General features: G+C 42.0%; 1 protein-coding gene and 1 long non-coding RNA gene across 6 annotated transcripts in view; one reads left to right on the top strand and one right to left on the bottom strand.

The window, feature by feature from the left end:
- scai (suppressor of cancer cell invasion) overlaps positions 1–12,180 on the top strand; it is a 34,003-nt gene extending 21,823 nt beyond the window's left edge. The window contains exons 11-16 of one of the 4 annotated variants that reach the window (XM_047371828.1): positions 469–571; positions 652–733; positions 818–890; positions 1,120–1,293; positions 1,457–1,557; positions 10,356–12,180. In XM_047371828.1, coding sequence (XP_047227784.1) covers positions 469–571; positions 652–733; positions 818–890; positions 1,120–1,293; positions 1,457–1,557; positions 10,356–10,502 — 680 coding nt within the window. In that variant the 3' untranslated portion in view covers positions 10,503–12,180. The remainder of the gene's footprint in view (positions 1–468; positions 572–651; positions 734–817; positions 891–1,119; positions 1,294–1,456; positions 1,558–10,355) is intronic. The other 3 variants (XM_047371829.1, XM_047371831.1, XM_047371830.1) reach the window with 3 other exon arrangements.
- On the bottom strand, positions 11,313–19,282 carry LOC124872157. 2 transcript variants are annotated; one of them, XR_007039203.1, is made up of 3 exons: positions 18,864–19,282; positions 18,717–18,782; positions 11,313–12,011 (listed from the first exon to the last, which is right to left on the bottom strand). It is a non-coding gene; the product is annotated as an uncharacterized LOC124872157 (long non-coding RNA). The 2 variants fall into 2 exon arrangements; XR_007039204.1 differs by lacking the exon at positions 18,717–18,782.
- Between the last annotated feature and the right edge of the window lie 89 nt (positions 19,283–19,371).

Here is a 19,371-nt window from a genome sequence, read left to right as displayed (position 1 = left end):
TTGAGTCACTTAACTACAGTGGAGGTAAAACGTTTTCACGCCTCTGTTAAAATGTGACGTGACAGACTCCTACAACAGAAGACTGAATGAAATCAAGCTAAGTTAGCACGCTTGATTTCATGTTGGCTTGTTTTTTAGTTGAATTATTCAGGATGAAAGTCACATTAAAGTAGGAACAGCTTGGAAATGATTTTTCATCAGAGAAATCTTTATAATATAACATTTATTTATTACATGTGTGTCAACCTTTAAGATCCACTGTAGCCATGGTGTGTTCACTGACAGAAAGGAAAACGGATTTTTACTTGTCATTGTGTCCAGCTGATAACCAGGATGAATGTTAAAGTATAAAGAAGTGAAAACAGCTCAGCTGAACTAAATTATTATTAGGCTGAATGTTAATCACATTCAGACCCATACCAGTCGGGTTCAGACTGTCTGAGTCGGATTCAGGCTTTTTATTCCCAGCAGGTCCGTATGACTTCGGAGGAGTTCTGACCAACACCAACAGAGACGTGGTGAATGGAGAGACGGTACAGAAGAGGAACCAGGCCCAGAAGGAGATGCACTGGTGAGTCTGATGAAGACTGAACTGGTTTCCTGTCAGCTGGGTGGAAATCAGGTCTCTGATGCTGGTGTTTACCGTTGCAGCCTTCACCCAGGAGATCTGTTTCCGTTCACCCGAAAGCCTCTTTTCATTATCGTAGATTCTTCAAATAGCACAGCCTATAAGGTTGGTACCTCTGCTCTTACTGACCGCATCCTGGTGGTCTGTTTTGAGGGTTCATTTCAAGTTTTTTGTGTTTTGTCTGAACAGAACTTCACCAACCTGTTCGGCCAGCCACTGGTGTGTCTGCTCTCCCCTACGGTTTATCCAAAAAGCGTCCAGGGTGGGTTTTCCTCTCCTTTATAACCTCCTGGGAACACCCAGGTGCTCCTTTTCTCTCCTCAGAAACGGATATGTTCTGCAGTTTTTTATCAAACGTGTTAACTCCAAGATGAAGGAACTTTATTTATCTATGCTTTCACTGTGATGATTTGACCTGAAGATGACCTCTGTGCTTCAGCTTCTCCAGGCTTCGTACTGACAGTTTTCCTTGTGTGTTTCTGCTGGTTCAGATCAGTCTCAGCGCGGCAGCCTCTTCACCCTCTTTCTCTACAGTCCTCTCTTGGCTTTCTCATCCATCTGCGGTCTGAACAGCGTCCGACGAGGGCTGTGGGAACGCGCTCAAGAATTCCTTCGAAAAGTCTTCCGGGACATCGGACAGATGATAACCCGGTCACGGAGCATCGGTAGGTCGGTTTGTCCCCTCTGGTGGGGATGAAGCTTCAGAGGAAGACGTAGAGGCTGAAACTGGTCAATGTTCCTTAAACCTTTACCCAGCAGCACAGCTCATTACCTCTGAGACACTTCCTGTCCCTGATCTAACTGGACCTCTTGATCTTCTCTCTGCAGATCAGGCCTTTCTGCAGTTTTTTGGTGACGAGTTCCTGCGGTTGCTACTGATCCGGTTTGTGTTCTGTTCTGCCGCGCTGAGACTACATAAACTGTTCCGGGTGAGTCACTCTCTGAATGAAGTTGGATAAATAATCCCTTGAATTTCAGTCTGCAGGAAAGTGTCTCATTCTGGGGAGACTCCAGCAGAGAAACAACAAAGCGGTCCTGTTGATTCTGGTTTCAGGAGATAGTAAAATGATCTGATCTTTTACAGGTTCTGAAGTTATTTAGATCCAACCTCAGGTGAACAAAACCACTTATGTTGAACACTGTCGTTATTGTTTATAGAGAATTGAAGGCCACATGGAAAACCTGAGCATAGAAACTAAGTACACCCTGACAGCTTCCATGAGAGTTAGCTGCTGATCCGAAGCACTGATTATCTGATCATCATCGGTGTGAGCACCTCTGGAGCAAACAGGTGCGTGTTACCACAACACCCGGATGAAAATACATCAGCAATGACTTTAGAGCAGCAGCTGTAGCTGCCCACCAACCTGGGAAAGGTTATAAGGTCATCTCCAAACTATCTTCAGTCCATCATGCTACAGAGAGAAAGATTATTCCCGGGAGGAAAACATCTTGTTCTAAAACTTTTGACCAGTAGTGTAAATGAAGAACAATACTTCTGGGAAAATGTCCTCTGGAAAGAAAAGACCAAAGTGGAGATGTTTGACCATAATGGACAGAACCATGTTTGGTAGAAACCCAACACCGCAGATCAGCACAAACACATCATACCAACTGTCAAGCACAGTGGTGTAAGTTTGATGATGTGGGCTCTTTTTGCAGCAACAGGACCTGAGCACTGTGCAGTCATTGAGTGGACCATGATCTCCTCTGTAGACCAGAGTATTCTGGAGTCAAATGTGAGTCTGTATGCTGAAGTTTGGTCCAAACTCGGTCAATGGCTGGTAAAGAAAAGGATTAAGGCGCTGCAGTGGCCTAGTCAAAGTCCAGACCTAATTGAATTCCATAGTTGGACCTTCAGAGAGCTGTGCAAACATTAACAAGCTGAGGCAAAGTTGGAAAGTTTGGACCAAAATTACTCCGCAGTGAGACTGATAACATCAGACCGGTTCTACAAGCTGTTTATGGGGTGTACTTAGTTTTGCACAGGTAGTTTCCACTTTATCTTTGTTTAATAAATAATGACACTGAAGCATATGTGTTCGACTGAGATAATTTTAGAGCCTGGTTAACAATGAATTATTTTTAAACGTCAGTAGAAGTTAAATGGCGTGAAGTCCATTGTCTCCTGATTGGAGCAACTGTTTCTCTGATGTCATTTATATTGTCCATCCTGTTTAGTAATGCAACCTTTACAGATGATTGCTGTAACTTTGCATGCCAGAAAGACAAATGACTCTTCTTCAGCCCCTGAAGACCCTGGAGTGCGTTAACAGAGAGCCAACCCTCCATGCTGGTACCTGGTGTCAGTGAGAGGGGGGTTAGGATTGGCTGTGGTGGGTTTGGAAGAGGTCTCAGTAGGAAGACGGTGCGTTTATGTTTTATAGGAGCAGAATTGGCAACAAGAAAAGAATTCAGCTGAGCCTCCAGATAGCAACTCCTGAACCGAAGTGGGTCCTAAGCCTACAGTGTTTCCACAAAAGCACAAATTTCTACAATTTTCAAATAAAACATCTGAAAAGTGTGGCATGCACTTGTATTCAGCCCCCTATACTCTGATTCCCCCACATAAAATCCAGTTTATTGCTTCCAGATGTCACTAAACTAATAAATAAAGTCCACCTATCTGTAATTTAATCCCACTTTATGTCCAGCTGTGAAACGTTTTTGGCTACAGGTATCTGTGGAGTGTTCTGGCCCGTCTAGGAGGTCAATGTGAAGGTGATCTATCCTCGTCAGACATCAGGCAGCCACAAACGACAGATTTATTTCCAAGGTGTCGTTTTCTTTTTAGATGTTAACTCTTAAAATGAGCCAAGTGTAACTTCATGGCGAAAATGAAACCATCTGAAATATTAACCAAACTTCCCTCTTCAAAATAAACCAAATGATAATAATTGCCTCCCAAACAGGAGAAAACTAGGTCCAATCCACCGCTACAAATTCCTCAAAATCATTTAAGATGTGGTTCTTTAAAGTTGTGACAAGCTTTATTTTAAACACTGATGGTCCGGCAACGCGAGCTGCCTCTGTTTTGTCTTCATTTCACTTCATCTCTCACTAACCTACATAAACCTATGTCCGCACAGTCCTAATAAACAAGCTAACCTATGACTCAGCTGCTGCTGCTAATGCTGTAGCCGCCATTTAAACACCTGCTGTGATTGGCCGTAGCACGCCGCCAGCGCTCACACACACATTGATATTTGTATTAGTGGTGCTTAAAGGTCCATCTGGGACTTGTTGCCAGCTGAGCTGCTAACTCCAGGTGTGACATCACAGCGTCGTCTGTCCGTCCGCCATCTTGAGAGACCATACGTGCTTTTCGCCACCATCGTGACACCTGTCCAGAGTGTACCTTTACCTTGTGGCAATAGTGGCCTTTATGTTTTTTAAGTAGACAGACAGGAAGTGGGGTGCAGAGAAGAGGACGACATGCAGCAGAGGCCTAGGGACGGGTTCGAGTCCCGGGTTCGAGTCCTGCATGTTAAATACCTTGGTTTCCAACATGCGGAACTGTGGCATCACTGCATCGGCTTATTGGTTTTAGTTTTATTCTTATTTGTTCCTATTTACTTTTTTCATACTTTATTAGTTTTTCTTGTCCTTTTCATTTTTCCTCAGTAGTTTAGTGGAACATGGCCTAGTCAAAGAGTTTGTTAACATACTTGAAGTATTTTGTTAATAAATTGCATGAATTCACTCCTTCATCTGTAGTTCTATAACAAACCTCCCCAGGCAGGTATTCATAGAGCAATAACTGACAGAGACTAAGAGCTGATTGGCTGTTAACTCCTGATAATCAGGTGGTGCCGTGACTGGGTCAGTTTGATTAAAATTATTAACTTCATTAATAATTTTCCTTGGCACTTATTAATAGTTATTTAGAGCCAAACCAACCTATTGTTGCTCAACAAGAGGCTGAAAAACAGGCAGTCGTTGCAGCATCATTTTCTCATAGGTAACCAATCTGCATCCGTCTGGCTCCACCAATCACAGAAAGGCCCCTCCGCACTGAAATGTACATATTTAAATAATGCCTCCCAATGACAGCTCCAGGAACACTAATATTGCAGATCTTGCACCAGTTCTGATGAAAGTTCTGCATTCATGGTCTGGTTTACAGACATGTAAACCAGTTCTAATTATTTAAATTTTCACATTCCTCGAAATACTGGGCGAGGAGGAGGAGTAGCAACCATCTTTCAGTCGGATTTATTGATTAGCCCCAGACCAATCAATAGCTACAACTCTTGAATATTTAATCCTTAGTTTCCCTCATCCAAATTGCAAAGCACTAAAACCTCTTCTGTTTGTTGTTTTGTACCGTCCACCAGGCCCTTACTCTCAATTTTTAGATCAGTTTTCAGACCTTTTATCTGATTTAGTGTTAAATACAGATAAAGTTATTATAGTGGGGGATTTTAACATTCACGTTGACACTGAAAGTGATGGCCTAAATATAGCGTTTAATGCTATCTTAGACTAAATTGGCTTTGCTCAAAACATTAACAAACCTACCCACCTTTGTCTTCATTCTCTGGACCTTGTGCTGACATATGGCATTGCGTGTAAAGACATAACAATATTCTCTCATAAACCTGTCCTGTCTGACCATTTCTTAATAACCTTTGAGTTTAATTTAACCGAGTACTCCACACCTGAAAGAAAATTTCATTATAGTAGATCATTATCAGACAATGCTGTAACAACCTTTAAAGAATCTGCTCTACTTTTAATTTCCTCATTATCACAGAAAAGCACAGTGGAGGGCAATAATTGTTTCTGCGCCATCACAAATTGATTCTCTTGTTCATAGTGTTACCTCATCATTGTGTGATGCATTAGACAATGCAGCCCCCTTGAAAAAGAAGGTAATCATTTATAGAAGACAGGCTCCTTGGTTTAATTCAGAGCTGCGTACTTTAAAGCACAATGTTAGAAAATTGTAGAGAAAATGGCGCTCTACACATCTAGAGGATTCCTACTTAATCTGTAAAAATAGCCTACTGTTGTATAAAAAGACACTTCACCAAGCTAGAACAGCTTATTTCTCATCATTAATAGAAGAGAACAAGAATAATCCTAGGTTTCTCTTTAGTACAGTTGCTAAACTTACACAGAGTCATAGCTCTGTTGAACCATCCATTCCCTTAGCTCTTAGCAGTCATGACTTTATGGGATTCTTCTTAAATAAAATTGATTCTATTAAAAATAAAATCTTTGACATACTCCTGAAGATGATTACTTCATCCTCAGCAAGTGAGACAACATTGGAAATAACTGTAGAACCTGATTTGTGTTTGGACTGTTTTTATCCTGTGAAGCTTCCTGAGTTATCAGAAATATTAGCTTCATCTAAACCTTCAACTTGTATGTTAGACCCAATCCCAACCAAATTATTTAAGGAAGTGTTCCCTCTGATTACCAGCCCCATTTTAGGTATGATTAATCTATCTTTAGTAAATGGATCAGAACCACAGGCTTTTAAGTTAGCTGTAATTAAACCTTTACTTAAGAAACCTTCGCTTGAACGAGATGACTTGATAAATTACAGACCTATATCCAATCTTCCATTCTTATCTAAAATTCTTGAGAAAATAGTTGCTAATCAAATGTGTGAACATTTACACAGCAATGACCTGTTTAAAGAGTTTCAGTCAGGTTTCAGAGCTCATCATAGCACTGAAACAGCTCTGCTGAAAGTCACTAATGATATTCTTATGGCCTCAGATAATGGACTTGTGTCTGTTCTGGTTCTGTTAGATCTCAGTGCTGCATTTGATCCAGTCGACCATAATATTCTATTAGAAAGGCTGGAATATGCTGTAGGGATCCGGGGAACAGCACTAGGCTGGTTTAAATCTTATCTGTCTGACAGATTCCAGTTTGTTCATGTAAATGATAAATCATCTTTAAACTCCAGGGTTAATTGTGGAGTACCACAGGGTTCAGTACTTGGGCCAATTCTCTTTACTATACAGGTCCTTCTCAAAATATTAGCATATTGTGATAATGTGTAATGTGTAATGATGAAAATTTAACATTCATATATTTTAGATTCATTGCACACTAACTGAAATATTTCAGGTCTTTTATTGTCTTAATACGGATGATTTTGGCATACAGCTCATGAAAACCCAAAATTCCTATCTCACAAAATTAGCATATCATTAAAAGGGTCTCTAAACGAGCTATGAACCTAATCATCTGAATCAACGAGTTAACTCTAAACATCTGCAAAAGATTCCTGAGGCCTTTAAAACTCCCAGCCTGGTTCATCACTCAAAACCCCAATCATGAGTAAGACTGCCGACCTGACTGCTGTCCAGAAGGACACTATTGACACCCTCAAGCAAGAGGTTAAGACACAGAAAGACATTTCTGAACGAATAGGCTGTTCCCAGAGTGCTGTATCAAGGCACCTCAGTGGGAAGTCTGTGGGAAGGAAAAAGTGTGGCAGAAAACGCTGCACAACGAGAAGAGGTGACCGGACCCTGAGGAAGATTGTGGAGAAGGGCCGATTCCAGACCTTGGGGGACCTGCGGAAGCAGTGGACTGAGTCTGGAGTAGAAACATCCAGAGCCACTGTGCACAGGCGTGTGCAGGAAATGGGCTACAGGTGCCGCATTCCCCAGGTCAAGCCACTTTTGAACCAGAAACAGCGGCAGAAGCACCTGATCTGGGCTACAGAGAAGCAGCACTGGACTGTTGCTCAGTGGTCCAAAGTACTTTTTTCGGATGAAAGCAAATTCTGCATGTCATTCAGAAATCAAGGTGCCAGAGTCTGGAGGAAGACTGGGGAGAAGGAAATGCCAAAATGCCAGAAGTCCAGTGTCAAGTACCCACAGTCAGTGATGGTCTGGGGTGCCGTGTCAGCTGCTGGTGTTGGTCCACTGTGTTTTATCAAGGGCAGGGTCAATGCAGCTAGCTATCAGGAGATGTTGGAGCACTTCATGCTTCCATCTGCTGAAAAGCTTTATGGAGATGAAGATTTCATTTTTCAGCACGACCTGGCACCTGCTCACAGTGCCAAAACCACTGGTAAATGGTTTACTGACCATGGTATCACTGTGCTCAATTGGCCTGCCAACTCTCCTGACCTGAACCCCATAGAGAATCTGTGGGATATTGTGAAGAGAACGTTGAGAGACTCAAGACCCAACACTCTGGATGAGCTAAAGGCCGCTATCGAAGCATCCTGGGCCTCCATAAGACCTCAGCAGTGCCACAGGCTGATTGCCTCCATGCCACGCCGCATTGAAGCAGTCATTTCTGCCAAAGGATTCCCGACCAAGTATTGAGTGCATAACTGTACATGATTATTTGAAGGTTGATGTTTTTTGTATTAAAAACACTTTTCTTTTATTGGTCGGATGAAATATGCTAATTTTGTGAGATAGGAATTTTGGGTTTTCATGAGCTGTATGCCAAAATCATCCGTATTAAGACAATAAAAGACCTGAAATATTTCAGTTAGTGTGCAATGAATCTAAAATATATGAATGTTAAATTTTCATCATGACATTATGGAAAATAATGAACTTTATCACAATATGCTAATATTTTGAGAAGGACCTGTATATATGCTTCCAATAGGTCAAATTATCAGGCAGCATAGGAGAAATGTTCACTGTTACGCTGATGATACTCAGCTTTACTTATCCATAAATCCTGATGAGCCCAACCAGTTAGATAGACTACAAGCAGGTCTTGAAGATATAAAAACTTGGATGACTTTAAATTTTCTGCTTCTAAATTCAGACAAGACAGAAGTTGTCGTCTTTGGACCGGAGTCTTTAAAAAAAAAACTGCTTAGTCAATCACTTAACCTGGATGGCATTAAATTGACCTGCGGTAATAAAGTAAAAAACCTTGGTGTTATTTTTGACTAGGACATGTCATTTAAATCCCATATTAAACAGGTTTCTAGGGTTTCCTTCTTTCATCTCCAGAACATTGCCAAAATTAGAAATATCCTGTCCAGGAGTGACGCTGAAAAACTAGTCCATGCATTTGTTACTTCAAGGCTGGACTATTGTAATTCTTTACTATCAGGATTTCCACAAAATGCAGTTAAAAGCCTTCAGCTGATTCAAAATGTTGCAGCAAGAGTTCTGATGAAAATTAAAAAGAGAGATCATATTTCTCCTATTTTAGCTTCCCTTCATTGGCTCCCTGTTAAATCCAGAATATAATTTAAAATTCTCCTCTTCACATATAAAGCCCTTAATGATCTAGCTCCATCATACATCAGAGATCTGATTGGTCCATATGTTCCTAACAGAGCACTTTGTTCTCAGACTGCAGGTTTACTGGTGGTTCCTAGAGTCTCTAGAAGTAGAATGGGAGGCAGATCCTTTAGTTATCAGGCTCCTCTCCTGTGGAACCAGCTCCCAGTTTTAGTCCGTGAGGCAGACACCCTGTCTACTTTTAAGGCTAGGCTTAAAACTTTCCTTTTTGATAAAGCTTATAGTTAGAGTAGCTTAGTTTATCAGGGAGGGAGGAAGGCTGTAAGTAAGGGGGAGTCAGGTTTAGCCTAAACCGGCTCAGTTATGGTTGAGGTGCAAACACACCCTCCATTTCTGCTACCTGTATGACCCCTTCTCTTCTCCAATGGTTATAATCAGTCTGACAGAGGGAGGTATCCCGATCCTTGTGGTTTTTAGTATAACAATGACCATCAGTGGGACCCTTTGTGAGGTTCCTTGAGACGACATTGTTGTAAATAAGCGCCGTTTAACTAAATAATTTGAACTGAAACTATCTGTGTAGTTATGCTGCTATAGGCTTAGGCTGCTGGAGGACATAATGACCACTTTCACCCTCTTCGCTACATTCTCACACTACTCTCCAAGTTTGCATTATTTGCTGTTATTTCATCTTTTAACTTTGTTCTCTCTTTTCTCTTCCTAGAAGCTACACCTGGCCTGACTCTGTGTCTGCCTGTGACACCTTTCTGGAGAGGGGCATCGTCCGAGCTTCTGCTGGCAACAACTTATTGCTCACCTTCTACCGATGATCCACATGGCCCTGTCTTTTAGTGTTTAACCCTTTCTCTCTCCTAGATATGGCTACTGACTGAGCTTCTACTGTAACTAACTCTATGTTCTCTCTTTCAGACTCTAACCTTGAAAACTGGATCAGAGTTTATCTGTTCTTTCTTTCTAGATGAAACGACTAAAGGAGCTACATCCATTAACATTTACTTTTCCTTCCCATAGAAAGTACTCCTGGATCAGTGCTTCTTTGTGTCTCTGCTCTGTTCTCTCAAACCTCCAGTTGGTCGTGGCAGATGGCCGCTCACACTGAGCCTGGTTCTGGTTCTGCTGGAGGTTTCTTCCTGTTAAAAGGGAGTTTTTCCTCTCCACTGTCGCTACATGCATGCTCAGTATGAGGGATTGCTGCAAAGTCAACACCAGTGACTGTCCACTGTCTCTACATGCTCATCCAGGAGGAGTGAATGCTGCAAGTCACTGACTGGATGCAATCTGCTGGGTTTCCTTAGATAGAAAAACTTTTTATCCAATTTGAATAAATAACTGAATCTGACTGAACTGTTCAATGATTAGGATTAATAGGAATGTATGAACCTGACTGTTGTGAAGAACCTTGAGACGACATGTGTTGTTAATTGGCGCTATATAAATAAACTGAATTGAATTGAATTGAATTCTGGCTGCGCTTGGAAACCAGTTGGACTCACTGCTCTTTGTTGTGTCGGCAGGAATCTCGGAGCTTCCCGGAGTCCTACCCTGAGCTGCCGAAGCAGGACACGGTGGAGAGCAGCCTTCTACAGAAGCACATTTTGGAGCTGGCCACCATGCTGGACGTTCAGAGTTTATTTTGGGACGATTCCCTGGAAAGCTACTAACATCTCCAACTGGGCCAACATGTTCATACAGACTGAACGGCCCGTCCGCCCTCAGTTTGTTCTTTCCTTTCTGTAGTTTGAAGGTAATCTTTTGTTCCTCACATCCTTCATTGGGATGCTTCTCCTGGAACCAGGTGTAATGTTCTCATTGGTTACCCAGGAAGTTGAATCCAGTTTAAAATCCTCATTCTGAGCCTCACCAGACTCTCTTCACTGTGCCAGATCAATACAAACATTCACAGCGTGGTTAGCTTTTATATTTACTCGTTGTTGTAATTGGAAAGCTGTCAGTTTCATAGTAATATTGCAGCATTCGCACGTTAAGCTGGAACTGAAAGGTTTCACCTCAAGGTTCTACGGGTCTGGACACGGAACCTGCAGCAAGTTCAGTTCTGCACGCTGACGTTTAGAGCAGCAAACCTTTTTCCATCCAGCGACCTTTAACTTGCAACAGACCAAGGTGTGTTCGGGTTTGTTCACTTTGACGTCATCTTTTAGGTCCTTAACCAGCAGTCCAATCTGACAGCGCCAGGAAGCTTTTGTTTCGGCTGTGAGTTTTTAAACAGTTTCTCTTGTTGCTGTTTGTAAGCATGCCTAAAAATCTGTTTGCTTAATTCTTTTATCCCCAAAGATAAAAGCACAAAGCATTTATGACTTCATTTACACAGAAGCTGAGATTTAAAATATATTTCGCTGCTCTGTGAGACGATGGATAACGTAGGGTAAAAGATTCATAATAACAAGCTTCTGTTGTGGAGATAATGACTTAATATACAGGTACATCTCATACAGATTGATCACACACAGTGATATATTTCTAATATTTATTTCTGTTTTTATTTTTATCCCTGCTGCTTGTGTACACGTTTTCCTTCCACTCAACTTTCTGTTTATAGCCTTGATTACAGCATTCATAGCAGATGCTTTAGAAATTGCCTTTTGTGACTTCTGCTCCTTGTGGACGGCATCTGTCCAGTCATCAGTCTCCCCTGGTTCTGTGGGCCACAACAGAACATTTCTGTATTAAAACTGTTCTTGATTGGTCTGATGTGGAATCCTAATTTTGGGTTTACATTAGCCGTCAGACATAGTCAAATTATAATCAAAATGAAACTAAATAAGTGCTTGAAATGTATCACCCTGTGTGTAATGAACTGATCTGCCTGGAAATCAGTCCAGGGTTCAGAGTTGGATCTCCTCCGGTTCGTTAGGAGCAACATCACCAGGTGACTAATCACAGCTTCCTAGATCAGCTTCAAGTTATGTTGTAAACATGTGACCCCCCAACCTTACCAACACCACAGCTGTTCAGGTGCTTCTGGTACCCGCTTGGTCCTCAAGTACCTGGATGTGACTGCTTCTTTGGTTAGATGGACCCTTTGGTCTGAGCTAGAGCCTGAAACAGAACCAGATTACAGGCAGTTTGGGTCTGAATGATCCCCAGACGTTTCTGTTGGGTGTGTGTTTCCTGGCACCAGCAGGTTGAGTGCGTCCATGGGCCGAAATGTTCTGAAAACAAAGCAGGGTTTTAATTTTGGGCTCTCCTGTATTTATTGATATTGCTAGACTGTACAGTTGTAATGTTTCGGCACAGACGCGTGTGTGTGTGTGTGTGTGTGTGTGTGTGTGTGTGTGTGTGTGTGTGTGTGTGTGTGTGTGTGTTCCTGTCTTGGATTCACAGTGAGAACCATTTTCCCGATTTCACCATCAAAGTGAGGACATTTTGCTGGTCCTCACGACCTATTTTGCTAACGGTTATGTTCAGGACTAAGGTGTGAATTGAGTTTAGGTTAAGGTTATGGTTAGGTAAGCACTGGTAATGGTTAGGTTTAGGGTTATTGTCAGGGTTAGGGTTAGGTAAGCACTGGTAATGGTTAGGTTTAGGGTTATTGTCAGGGTTAGAGCATAGAAAGGGTTGAAAATTACTGAAAATCAATGGAAGTCAACACATGGTCCTCACTACGTATAGCAAAACAAGAGTGTGTGTGTGTGTGTGTGTGTGTGTGTGTGTGTGTGTGTGTGTGTTCAGTCTGTGAAGTTTAAAGGAAATCAAGCGGAGGAGCCTGGTGGCCTGAAATGCTTTCTTAAATTTACATTCCAACTTTCCAAGGACTCGAGGAGAAAAGAGGAACGGCCCACTGGAAGTCCTTTTCTTGTACGGACCGTTATTATAGTTAGGAATTATTGGCTTGCACTTTATTAATTTTATTACTGTTGTTTTGTTGATTGTGTTTTTAAGGAAAAGGTTCTGCCTGAAACGGGCCGAGCATGTTGGCTGGTTCCTGATCCGTTAATGACGTGTTCCTGTGGGAAAGTTAGGTGTTCCAGTGTGATTCTGAACAAGAGGACTGAAACACCACATTTAGCTTTTATTCTGTAAAATAGCAACAATAAAAAATAAAATATGAACTGAAACGCAGATCAGCCACAACATTATGACCACTGCCAGGTTAAACTCCTTCATCATCAGGTTCTCAGGCCTCCTGTCAGTGCATGGGAACTTTCTATCCTGCAAGCAAACATGTTCAGTGTGAGGATGTTTACCTAGAACCAAACTGTTCTGATTAGATGGACTGGGTCAGAACATCTCCACAGCTGCATATCTGTGGGTTATTCCCAGTATGAAGAGGTCAGGAGCTTTGACACGTAGGTTCTGGTTAAAAGGGACTTGGTGCTAAAAACATTCCTTCTGGTTCTGGTTCTAATGGATAGTTATCAGAGCAGATGCAGGTCATTTTGGTCTTTCAACATTTGGTACCTTTGCAGTTTTGGTCGTCTTGTAGCTGATGTCTCCAGGTATGAATCATCACTTCTGTTGCTACCCACCTAGGAGACATGTTGGTGTGGTGATTAATCAGGAGAATCAGGTTCTTCATTATGTTATATGGTTATAGAGTTTAGAACCATTTCTGTTAATTAATGCATGGTCCAAATGGGTGCCAAAAACAAGCTTCTACATGCATGTGCCTGTGGTGACGTCACACGAGGCACCTGATCAGAATACACCATCTGTATTTTATGTTTTTCCACTTAATTCATGTTTTTCATGTGTGCTCTGTAGAGCTGGAGCAAGATGTCTGAGTCAAATCAGGGAATTCTGCACGGATTTCAGGAACGGATTTGTGAAGCGGACCAGACTAAAAGGCCAGTTTTTATTATCATAGATCTGCAGTGATCTTATAACCGCAGATGAAATGGTCTGGTTGTTGTGTTTAAAGCCCCAATAATGTCTACTGCAGAACTGCTGGAACATCTGTAGCTTTCCTCGTGGCTTCTGGGTTATAGGAGTCTAGTTCTGGCTTTAACCCATGAGGCTGAACCTCACACTTCACTTACTTCAGAATCTCAATGAAAATCTTTCCCAAATGGCTTGTCCACCATAGTGTTTGCCAAAGCTGACCGATTGTGGACCTCTTCTGATGTCACCAACCCAAACAAACAAAGAAGAGCTTTTTAAATACTTGTTTTGTGAAATACGGCAGTGGAAATCAGAACTTCATTGACTAGATGTGTTTCTGCTGATATTGAGAAGGAAATGGCTTGATAAGGTCCCTAAAGGGTCTGCCACTGGGTAGGACCTGGAAACCACAGCAGACCTTCAGAGGTCCAGGACAGTCTACGAGGAGATGTTGAGTTTAAAGGCAGGTCATGAGTATATGATGGGCAGTCATAATGTTGTGGCTGATCTGCTCCTAATTAAAGCTATAAAACAAAATCTTTTCAACTTCTGTTCAGACTATTTACTGTTGTGATGTCTTCTGTGCTTCATATTTAAAAATGTTTCTTTACTTTGAGCTTTGAACAAAAAAACATGTTGAAGATCTAAACTGTGTGAGTAGAACATCCTGAAACTTGTTCACCCAGCAGCAGATGAAGCATGGGCTAAACGTGTGGATTTCTTCTCTGTGCGCATCTTTAACTTTTGTAAAATAAATGTATGAAACCTGTGGAACGATGTGGTCATGCAGAACAAAGAGATTAACCACCAAACTAAGAAACAGTTCTATGTTGCTCCATATCATTCCTATAGACAGCATGACTGTAGAGGTGGAGAAGTGTCAGGAGCAAGGCCAGATAACGTTTAGAAATGTATGAAAAGTGATCATCAAGGTCCTGAATGAGGAAGAGTCAGAGCAAGCAGTGCATAGAAATCTAGGATAAGCTGTGAAGATTCAGTTTAGTGTGAACGACTGTACACTTAAAACAGGCAGCTGATCTGCAGAAAACGGCAGAGTTTGTGTTGCAGTAATAAGAATCTTAATGCAGGTGAGACTCTGTGTGGAGATGCACCGATCAGGCAGCCGGACATCGCAATCGGACAATTTTCCTCTGATTGGCGGATCAGAGACTGAAAATGAAAAACTCTCATCATCTATGGCCTGTAAACATCAACCAACAGCAGGTAGCTGGATGTTTAGTTTAATAATAATCAGGTATGGGTACGGGACACATGCTTTAATGCAATAAGGGTGATAATCTTGTAGTTCTGTCATTTTATATTGGATTTCTATTGGAATCTGCCGGTATGAACTCAAAGGAAAGCAGAAATCAGTTTGGACCTGGAAAAGCCTGATTGGTGCATCGGTGACAGTGTTGAAGAGTTGCGTTTAGAAGCTTTTCTTTCTCCTTTCCCTGCAGGAATGACTGGTTCAGGTGAGCCAGCTGCAGACTGAAGCTGAAGGGTTTCTAAACCAGCTTGATTTTCATCTGCTGGATCTTTCTGCATAAAATATCAGATTGTTCTTGAAGTTGAGAACCTTCATTTTGTGTCTGTAAAACGTGTTTGGACATCTGTTGCCTTTAAGTTTGTCTCAGATGCAGAAACATTAACACTGATCTGTTGATATATAGTCCATGTTAATCCTGCATATCAACACAATCCTCCAGAGCACAAGTAATAAGCTGTTTTAATGCTTCATAGAAAGCCTCTTGGGAGCAAAGCGCAGGTAACTGCCGACTCAAACGAACCTGTTTTCTTCCCAAGACCTGCAGGCTCATTTTTACTTTTCTACTCTGGAGACGAGTCCAGTTCATCTGTACATCGTTCCTTTATGGAAACATGTGATCTGCTTGTTGTTCTCTTTCCTTTTCAAACTGTCGGATGTATTTTAACTACTTCAGTTTAATTAAAAAAGAACAGATGATTATCTGTCAGCAGCATGTTTAGAATAGGAAGTGCCAAAGACTGATGTGTCCTCACATCCTTGAAGATGATCAAGAACAGTTAATGTACCCGATGTTTTGTTTTTCTGTGTGTTGCCAGATAGAATCAATAAAGAAAAGAAGATCTGGCTTCATAATGGGACTGATCTGTGTCTTTCCTGGGAAGCAGAACCATTCGATTTACTGAATCTGGAAAAAACAGCTAATCCAGTCTATTGATCCCCTAAAGTTGCTACATCGACTCAATGGTGATTGGAATTAGTTCTCATGGCTTAAAGGCCACTCAGTGAAGTAAAAGCCATTACTCCAAAGGCAACAAAAAAAAAAAACAGACTACAATTTACAAAAAACTCGGGGACAAAGACAGGAATGCCTGGAGACATGTCTGTGGTCTGATGAAACTAACTGTGTGGCCATTTAGAGCATTGTTACATTTGGAGGAAAAAGGAGGAAGCTTGAGACCACCATCCTAACTGTGAACTACAGAGGTGGTGGCATCATGCTGTGGGTCAGTTTTGCTGCAGGAAGAACTGGCTTCATGAGGAAAGAACATTCAGTTCAGTTTATTGATATTACAATGATTCACAACAAATGTCGTCTCAAGGCACTTTACAAAAAAAACTGATCCAGTTTATGGACTGAAATATACTTTATTTCAGTGGTGGCCTAGTGGTTAGAACAGGAGGTTTGTGTTCCAGAGGGGACACAAGGGGCCAGGTTCGTATCCCACAGATTACCACTCTGGGTCCCTGAACAAGACCCTTAGCCCCAGAATGCTCCCCGGGCGCCGCACAATGACAGCCCACTGCTCCCTATAAGGGATGGGTTGAATGCAGAAGACACATTTCATTGTAATGTACATGTGCAATAAAGATGATGAAATATACTTTAGTTCAGTCCAGTCATCCAGGTTCAGTTCCATACATTCCAGTTGATCCCAGTTATCAAACAATTTTTTCAAATCAGTCGGTGATTTGCAGCATTCACTTCTGGATGAGCATGTAGCGACAGTGGAGAGAAAACTCCCCTCTAACACGAAGAAACCTCCAGCAGAACCAGAACCAGGTCCAGTGTGAGCGGCCATCTGCCACGACCCAGTTGGTCTTTGTGAAGGAAAAGTAAATTGTCAAAGTCGTTAGTAGCTCGTTCAGTGGTTTCATCTAGGAAAGAACCGCCGCTGAACAGATGAACAGCAGGAGGAAAGCAGCAGTTCCTTCAGTGTCTTTGTCCAGGAAGTAGAAACAAGTCAGGTCCAGATGAAGGTCAAAAAATATAGAATTATTCAAGATGAGTTTTGTTTGTTGCGAATTTAATAGATGAATTACAAACAGTTTTGATGCCTTTTTAAGAATATTAAATGTTTGATCACATTTCCTAAATAACATGATCCTTAATCCACTTTTGCCTGTCCCACATTGGAGGGAATTCTGAGTCCTCTCTCTCCTCAGCGACCATCTCCACCTTTTCTGGGGATTCCTGAGGATTTCCCAGGCTAAAATGAATATTTACAGTAGTTCCTCCAGCTCCTTGTGGTTCTTTCCCATGTTCTCCTCCCAGGTGATTTGAGAAGTACACTTTTGAAGAGAAGTGTTCAGGAGACTTTGTGATCAGATGCCCAGACCACATCCTGTTACTCATTTCAGTGCAGAGCCACACTCAAATGGCAGCAGTGTGGTGGTGGCGATGTTAATATGAGCTGGTTGAACAACAGCCCCTCAGCTGGGGAAGTCCATCTGATCAGAATGCTTCCTGGACACTTCTCTTTGGAGGTTTCTGGGAGGTGAGCTAGGCACGACTCAGAAAACAGGAGGAAATATTCTTTCCTTCTGGCCTGGGAATGCCTTGGGATCCCCTACAATGAGCTGAATAGTGTATCTGGGTGGCAGGATGTCTGGTTTCTCTCCTCGGAAAGTTGCATCTAATTCATTTTAATACCAACGATAACCTGAGTAAAAACAGAAAAGAAGTGTCCTTACGACAGTTTCATTTATAAAGGCAAAAAAGCGGTCCAAACCAACCGGGTTCTGTGTGAAGAACAAAAGGATCTCGTCAAAACATGAGTTAACTGCGATCAACTATGTGTTTTTGGACCGCGGAATTCAGTTTTACGAGCCACAACCAGGTTTGATAACTGACAGACCTCTATAGTTAATCACTAAAATACATCCTGTCTGACAGCATGAAGTAGGCCTGGACACCAGGAACTGAAGCTATGGTGAAACCTTCCCAGGAGTGGCCAACCTACCAGACTCTAACTAAAACTAATCATCCAGGAGGTGTTGAGGTAGGAAAACTTTACTGGCCGTCAGTTAACTCTTACATTACTCCTCACCTCTCCCCGACTCTTTTATTTGGCACCCAAAGGACAATCCTCAGTCAGAGATCAGTTGTACGTTTCCACAAGTTTATAAAAACCCAATCTGAATTCAGAGAGGGGACACACACTTACACTGGTACCTGGAAACGTCTGTGTGTTGTCTGTTTTGGAGGGGCCACAAATACCTTTATATACCCCTCGCTGCTATGCAGTACACATACACACTCATTCTATCTGTGGATGTCTCCCCAGCAACCATATAACCTCATGTCCAAATAAGGAGTACTTCTGGTTCTTCTCTTATAACAAACTTATCGTGTCTGGCCCAATTTATGACCTTGCCCTCTCTGTGCGCTGTTCTCCCCTGTCTTCTTCTCCCCCATCAGTGATTCCTTGTCCTTCACTAATTTATGACTTTGGACTCTCTACTTCCCTCCCCAAGGACCTTGCACTTTCTATGCTTCACTCCCTAAGCTTGACCCTCCCTATGCTCTATGTACACATGCCAGTTACACACAGAGATAGTTAATATTACACACATAAATAGTTTATATTCTACAGAGGTCACCGAAGAACCCAGAACATCTAAAGCTCTGCAGGCCTCACTGTCTCAGTTAAGGTCAGAGGTCATGATTCAACATTAAGAAAGAGGGACTGGGCAAAAATTGCCTCCATGGGAGAATACCAAGGTCAGAACCACTGTTGACACAAAAGAACACAAAGGACCGTCTCACATTTTCATCTTGATGAGCTCCAAGACTTCGGGGAAAATTCTGTGGACAGATGAGACAAAAGTGGACCTTTTTGAAAGGTTACACCTGGTGTTAAGGTTAAGGTTAACCGTGACCCTAACACAACATTTCAGAAATGGAGCATCATACCTAGTGTCAGGCATGGTGGTGGTGGTAATGTGATCAGGTTGTTCAGGACCTGGGTGACTGGCCATAATCGATGCAGCCATGAATTCTGCTCTCTATCAGAAAATCTGAAGGAGAAAGTCTGTGATCTGTGAAAATGATCCAAAGCACACCAGCAAGTCCACCATAGAAGTGGGCCAAAGTTCTTCCACTGTGATGTAAAAGACTGATTGTAAGTCTTCACTGAACAACCTGGTGATTACTTTTCACACAGGTTGGTTTGGATAGCTTTCTTCCCCTCACTAATCCTCTGGTTCTTGAACTGGACTCGGTCTGTTGTGGCTTTCCTTATTCTTAGAACAGTCCAGTTGAGCCATAAGACCATTACTTTTGGACCTGGAGCCGTTTTAAGGTAACTTTGAAGAAAGAAAAAGGTGAAATGAATCTTTTCTTGTCCGTTTAACCAGCAGCTGAACTCACTGTGAAGACACAGCGTTATCATGGAGACCGTTGCTAAGGAACGTGACAATGC

Source organism: Girardinichthys multiradiatus, chromosome 8, assembly GCF_021462225.1.
Source record: "Girardinichthys multiradiatus isolate DD_20200921_A chromosome 8, DD_fGirMul_XY1, whole genome shotgun sequence".
In the NCBI taxonomy this organism is placed as follows: domain Eukaryota; kingdom Metazoa; phylum Chordata; class Actinopteri; order Cyprinodontiformes; family Goodeidae; genus Girardinichthys; species Girardinichthys multiradiatus.
Note: the sequence above shows the minus strand (reverse complement) of the source record. Positions and strands in the feature narration are given on the sequence as shown.